The sequence below is a fragment of the Vigna umbellata genome, chromosome 1 (assembly GCF_029865625.1).
Source record: "Vigna umbellata cultivar VRB3 chromosome 1, Vumbellata_1.0, whole genome shotgun sequence".
In the NCBI taxonomy this organism is placed as follows: Eukaryota; Viridiplantae; Streptophyta; class Magnoliopsida; order Fabales; family Fabaceae; genus Vigna; species Vigna umbellata.
In genome coordinates this window covers 87,085,249-87,092,203 of record NC_142165.1, presented here as the reverse complement: position 1 = coordinate 87,092,203, position 6,955 = coordinate 87,085,249, and the positions used below count along the sequence as shown (strand labels likewise).

General features: G+C 38.3%; 1 protein-coding gene across 7 annotated transcripts; it reads left to right on the top strand.

Moving 5' to 3' along the window:
• The first annotated feature begins 1,167 nt into the window (after positions 1-1,167).
• LOC148206685 (uncharacterized) lies at positions 1,168-5,597 on the top strand. Of its 7 annotated transcripts, none has more exons than XR_015783704.1 (7): positions 1,168-1,744; positions 2,408-2,534; positions 2,719-2,743; positions 3,303-3,377; positions 3,457-3,499; positions 3,716-3,793; positions 5,017-5,597. XR_015783704.1 is itself a non-coding variant. In XM_088104597.1 (6 exons), coding segments are annotated over exons 1-6 (348 nt in total). In that variant the 5' UTR covers positions 1,168-1,702; the 3' UTR covers positions 5,018-5,597. The 7 variants fall into 7 exon arrangements, 1 of the variants encoding a protein (XP_087960723.1); XR_015783702.1 differs by having other exon boundaries at positions 1,531-1,744; positions 3,303-3,373; XR_015783705.1 differs by lacking the exon at positions 2,719-2,743.
• The last annotated feature ends 1,358 nt before the right edge of the window (positions 5,598-6,955 follow it).

Sequence of the window (6,955 nt, the reverse complement as noted above, 5' to 3'; positions counted from 1 at the left end):
TCTGATTTGGTTTGTCTTTATTCAGTTAGGTTATACACTTGTATTTGATTTTTTTATTCACTATTTTGGTCATAATTTTTTTTCTTAAATATTACTTTTCATTGATTCTAGTTGAAATGGATTATGCATTTCTAAAGCTTTAAAATCAACATATTAATTGTTGGATTTGGAGTTTCATGCTATTTTTTATGATTTTTAAAATTTAAGACAAATTTAATGAACTTTTGTGGAAAACTCATGAGTAGATTTTTTTTTATTAGCTTAAACTTTTACAATTGACTTTATGGACTTCATTAGAGTTTATATTTAGAATTTTTGTTATCTCCTTTTGTTCCCTTCCTTTCTATTTTTATTTTAGACTTTTCCTCATCTCCTTTGATTTTCTTTGAGATTTGTTTGTTATTTTTCATCTTTGGAGAACTAATATTTAAAGATTAATTCATGAAATAAAAAATAAGTTGAATTGAGTTTTGCATGACTTGTTTGACTCTACAAATTTGTTCTAATTTTCTCTAATTTTAATTTTGCTTTTCGAGATTGTAATTTGCACTTCTAATTTTAGAAATCAATGATTAAATATAAATTAGATTGAACGTTATTTTGAGTTGATTTATATAATAAGTTTAATTGGTTAATTTAATTGCTTAATTACTAAACTTAGATCCAAATCTTTAATAACAATGATAAAAAGAATTGTTTGGCTATTGAAGGGTTAAATTCCTAAATCTTAAAATTAATTTGTACACGAAGAATATTAAAAATTGAATTCAGTTAATATATATGTGTCCTCTAAAAATTGAATTCAGTTAATATATATGAACCTTCATCTCCTTACTAAAGAAGTTGATGACTATAATCACAAATTTGAATTGTCCCATGGCTAAAGGGAATGGGCAAAATACCCATTATGTGGTGAAAGATCATGGAATAACTATGGCAAGAAGCTTTTCAAGAAGTGTATAGAAGGAACTTGTTATTACATACTTATCAGAACACCATAACTACGTTTATGCAGTTTGACATCGTGGGAATCGTAGAGAGAAGTATTTGAATGATAATCACATGTGAATGCGCATGTTTCACATGGAAGTCCTTCTTCAAAGTAAGAAACGAATCAAAAAATGGGTTTTCGTCACTTCATGTGCGTATTGGTTAGCAAAGGGAAAATGATACTTAGACAACAGATTTTGACAACATTTCGACACAGCCCACGTGTCAGCGAATGAGAGGGCCACGTTTACAACGAAAAAAGCTGCTGCGTTCTGAGAAAATCTGATCAAACCTGCTTCAAATTTGACGTGGCGAGGACGGGCACGGGCAGCTTGCGTTTGTGCGTTTCAAATTTCAAATGGTATTCGACCTTCGTAGACAGAGAAGCGCGAACAACAGAAACCCACTTGTGTGACCTAGACGAGAGAGTTGGAGAAAGGGTTCACCAGCGAACAGAGAGAGAGACCGAGTCCTTGCCGGAGTGCCGCCGTTCACTGTCGAAGGCTGTGTCGGAGAGATCGAACGCCTCCAGCCCGTTCCGTTTCAGGGGCGCCGGAGGTCCGACGTCGACCGGTCGAAGCGAACACGGCATCGTGTTCCGTCCGTTCCGGCCCAGCAACTTAGGGAGGCGTTGAAGGTGTCGCTTCGTCCCAGCTGCTTCCGTCCCTGTGCCGGAGTGCCGCCGGACCTTTCTTCTAAAGATATTGCCGTCATGAAGAGGCGGATTGCAAATGTTCTTGAACTTGGGGAAACGGTATGTATGTATTTTATCATTCTTAATTTTCTGATTTTTTATTTCTTTGTTCTACTGAAGTATCATTGTAAAATACAATATTTATTTTCCAATTCACTCCAGAGTAGTTGTAGATCATCCATTTGTTTAGGCAATCATTGGTTTTTTATGTGGCCAAGGAGTTGTGGAATTTCTTGCTAAGGGTAGTTCATATCCTTAAAAAATATTATCCAGTTAAAAATATTTTACTCTCAAATCTGAACGTGTAAGGAATGTGTAATTTTGACATTGTGCTTTTCAAGTTGGAACAAATAAATACAGAAAATAAGAGAACCCGAATCTGCTGTTGACTCCATAGTTGCGTATGCAAATTTACTTTTAACTTGAGTTGAGTATGGCAACCCTAAACCGTTATCAGAGAAAGCCTGTTAATTGCCATTTTTTCAAAATAAAGGATTAATGGTGTTCATAAAGATAAAAATATAAGAAACAATATTTAAAGTTATATTTGGCTTGTATCTAACTGCAATTATTAATTTTATATCATGTTCATTTACATGTTCTCTTTATATCTTGTAAATCTTTATACTTGACTAGGCTGGAATTATATATCATATATCTACTTCGTTAAGAGTTTTTTGAGGTTCATTAGTTGGGCAGTATTAACCGATATTCTTCCAATAGGTTTTGCAAGCCTTGAGAAGGCTAAAAGGTAACAGTGACAGAAAGGCAAAAATGTCTGCTGAGACTAAGGTTGTATTTGACCAGCTAACTGAGGATGCTATGAAGCTGATGGAGAATGGTGAATACAGTTGAGTTAATCCCTCCGGGCTTTGTAGATATTATGCATTGTGTAAACATGTAATCATTTAGATAGGCTGATGAGACTCTATGTCATGCGACTTGTTTTGATTCACTGTATCTTTAGTTGCTATGCCTACATTATGCTTAACTTTGGCTCCTTGACCTTTTTCGCATATGTTTATCATGAAAAGTGAGAGGTTTTTGATCGTGAAGCGGGTTAGTGTTATACACTATGCTTTATTCTACTTATATTATGTTTTGTTGTTTCATTATGTTTACATTGTTAACAACATGATGTAATATGCTGTTTGATTTTATAATTTATTTGATTTAACTACTTGGTTTTACTATTATAATACTGTTCAACTTATGTTGTTATTATGGTCATGATGCAAGATAGAATTTATTGTTTTATTATCAATATCATACATGGTGTTTGGTTATTCTTAGTGTTTGGAGAAACTATCTTTGGACCTCCATATTAGTTAAGTGTTGGATTTTGGGGCAGGTTATTAATTGTCAATTTTTCCTTGGCTCTTCTTTCTTCTTTCTATGATGTTGTCGATATTTAGGTTTATGAGAACGAGTGAAGGGTGCCAGTTTCGTGGTATTAACTGCTTAATGCTTATGCCTTCTACATTCTCCCCTTTTCAGAAGGATATGAGAAGTTAGCCCGGGCAAAAGAAGGTCCATCAAATCAACATTTGGCTAGTGGAGAAGCCTCTAGCACTGGTGAAGGTGATTACGATATGTTTGCTGACGAGGATGATAACAGTAAGCCATCTACAGATGAAAATAATACAGTTAGTCAATCTTCATCGGACGCCATAAATTCTGGCACTGAGGGTAGGTAAATTGGCCTCCAAAGTCTTTGTTACTGATTTTTATTTGATTAGTATTTACTTAACATTGTTCTACTTTTCTTTCAGGTGGAGCATTGCAAAATGATTATGTGTATGATGAATCTTCTGGGTATGGCTCTTCTCTTCCACGTAAATTTTGGGAAATAGTCTGATATACATGACATTATTTATCTTTGTTGTAAATTTCAAAACCAAAAAAAAAATCATTATGGTATTAAGGAGGTGGCAAAAGTTGAGGGTTTGTACCCACTTCTTCTTCTAATGAATTCTGTTACCAAAAAGAGCTGTTATAAGCTTGTTCTGACATCAATATTTGATGGTCCAGGTACTATTATAGCAGCAATTTGGGCTATTATTATGATCCAAATACCGGGCTTTATTGCTCTGCAGCATCAGGACAATGGTACAGCACATTCCTTTATCATCTTTTCGTGTGGTTTGTCAATTTTTATCCTGAAATCTTTTAGCCTTTGTTTACAGTAAGTGGTGCCAAACATAGATGTGGATTTGGATGTGTGTTTAGTTGTTTGTTAAAATTTAATTTTGATTTGTGATATTTTTTGTTGGAAACTATATCAAGAGATGTGATATGTGTACGTCAATTTATAGATCTTTGGTGGCATAAAAACATGCAGGGTGATTAGTTGTATAATTAACACCTTTGGCTGAGAGGAGTGATAGGTGTAAATTTTACTTGTTTTTGTTGCTTAAATTGTTGTGCTTTTGAGTAAGTTTTAGTGTTAATTCTCATGAAAAGTATATAATTGTTGATATATGTTAGGACCTGGCGAGTTTACGAGAGACGAAGATATAGGAGGGAGAGAGAAGGGGACCGTACGGAAGAAGACAATGACCGAACGGTTGAAAGGGAGGAGCTTGATGGCCGAACGACAAGGAGAAGAGAAAGAGAGCAGAGCGAGCGGGACGAGGACGACCGTCCTGAGCGAGTGGAAGCAACGAGGGGAGGGGACAAGCGGCCTGAGCGAGGGAAAGCAACGAGGGGCGAGGACGACCGTCCTGAGCGAGTGGGAGCAACGAGGGGCGAGGACGAGCGTCCTGAGGGAGTGGAAGCAACAAGGGCTGAACGAGCAAGGGACGAGCGGCCTGAGCAAGGACGAGCGTCAATCTGACAACAGAAGGATAGTATAGAAGGAAATATAATAAATACGCATAAATATAATAAATAAGGATAGATATATTCTTACCAGATAATTATAATAAATACGCATAAATATAATAAATAAGAATAGATATATTCTTACCAGATAATTATAATAAATAATAGTTATTATTATTCTCGGCCCTTTTTGGGAAGGAGTAATTAGTATTAATAGAGGAGGAACCTAGGGAAAAAGTTATGCTTTTGATTTGGGAATTTTGTAAGAGAGGTTATGCTCTCAGATAACTGACGGAGATCCTGCTCCCAGTTATTGTTTGTTTTCTTGATCCAGTATTCTTATTTAATAAAAGAGGTTCATTCAGCTATTGTTTTCATTATCCCTTGCTTGTGAAAGTGTGTGAAGAGAGCGTTCTAGTTACATTCCAGATTCAGGCACGTAACAATATAAGTATAATTTTGACTGTTTAAATATTTTTTGATGCTTTTGTTTGTTTATTTCGAAGTAGAATAAGGATTGGATACTGTCAAAGACTTGGAGCGCATCATTTGGCTGTCAGCATCGAGAAGAGAACGCCCATCCAACAGCAAGCCAGGACGCTCGTCCAGCGCGCAGCGCAGAGGACGCTCGGCCAGCGCTCAGAGAAGGCTCGTCCAGCGCGCAGAGGACGCTCGTCCAGAAAGTGGACGCTCGTCCAGAGAGCGGAGATCGTTCGCCCAGCTAGCGGAGAACGCTCGCCCAGACACTTGTCGCCCAGAGGGGACGCTCGTCCAGCGCGCAGAGAGGAGGCTCGTCCAGCGCGCAGAGGACGCTCGTCCTATCAACCATTTACAGCAGATATGTGGTGTGCTACGACTGTCTCATTTTTTGTGATTGGAATTGTTATATGGATTCTTGAACACCGAGTCAATAGTGACTTTCGTGGTCCTCCTAAGAACCAAATTGTAATTATGTTAATGTACGCTTTTGTAGCGTCATATGAAAACCTTTTACGGCCAGTTTATTGAATTTGGTGCAGCAATAGGTGCCCCAATGTTCATCTTTTGTTTAAGATTCTAAATCCATTTAACGAGTTATTGATGATTTGAATTAATGCAGTATAGACTAGGAAGTATTGCGGTTCAGTCATAGATGACACACGAAAAAAAGGGGGGTTTTTTTTTGGATTGTTTTGCAAGGAAAATTAAATTAATTAAAAGTTGAAAGTTAAAAACAATTGACAAAATTATGAAAATTAAAAGCTGAAATGGCTTGCTGTTCTATGGGCGTCCTCTGCGCTGCGCGCTGGACGAGCGTCCTGGCTTGCTGTTCGATGGGCGTTCATTTTATGTGTTAGTGAACGTTCGTTGTCTACGATCTTATTCTCAGTTGAACGTTCGGTCTTTACAAGGCGTTCGTCTTAACAGTATATAATAGGTTTTAAAACGGTTTGCTGTTTTAAAATAGTCCTAATCACTTCCCATCATCTATCGCTCGTCCTAGTCACTGTCCCTCATCTACCGCTCGTCCTAATCACTTCCCCTCGTCTACCACTCGTCCTAATCACTTTCCCTCATCTACCGCTCGTCCTAATCCCTTCCCCTCATCTACCGCTCGTCCTGATCACTCCCTCTCTCGTCTTGATCGCTCCCCTCGTTTAGGGCCCCAGTAATGATTCCCACGATCTTCACTAATGATTCCCACGATCTTCACTAATGATTCCCACTTAACAAACTTCCACTAATGTTTCCCACTCCACCAACCCTCCAATTATGTCTGCCTACCTAATGATTCCATTATCAACAGTCATCCAATAGTCTCCTGTGGAATTTCAAACCAATAGATGTGATTAAAACATGTAAGAACCGAAACAAAATTATCATTGTATCATGATTTGTCAACTCAAATTAACAAAATAAATCCAAGAACGACAAAAATAGTTTTGGGTCTATTCAAGCAATTAAAGAACTTGATCTCAATACTCTATCAAATCTAATGAACATATATTCTAAGCATAGTTTATGAGAAATTCGTCCAAAAAGACAGCATATATTGCAACAAATTTATGTATTTCTACCATCCAATGAATCAGTACAATCTAAGGAAGTTGGTTTACTGGCAAAAGAGATTTGCAAGTCCATAAAATATCATCAAGGGAAGGGAAGGGACCAAGTGGGACTATTTTTGGTCCGGCGACACTCCGACGGCAGTCCGGCGGCCACCGCAACGGTCCGGCACAGGGAAGGAAGCGGGTGGGAGGAATCGATACTCAAAACGCAAACTTGGTTGGCTGGGCCGGAGGGAAGACGATGCCGTCTTCGGTTCGTCTGCCAACACTGGCGCTGCGGCGACCCGCAAACGGAACTGCGTGGCTGGGTGGAAGACGACGGACACCGGCGGCACTGGATGGAGCGAAAACGGCAACGTCTACGGGCGGCGCGTATCCGGCGACAGCTGTGGTGGCTGGT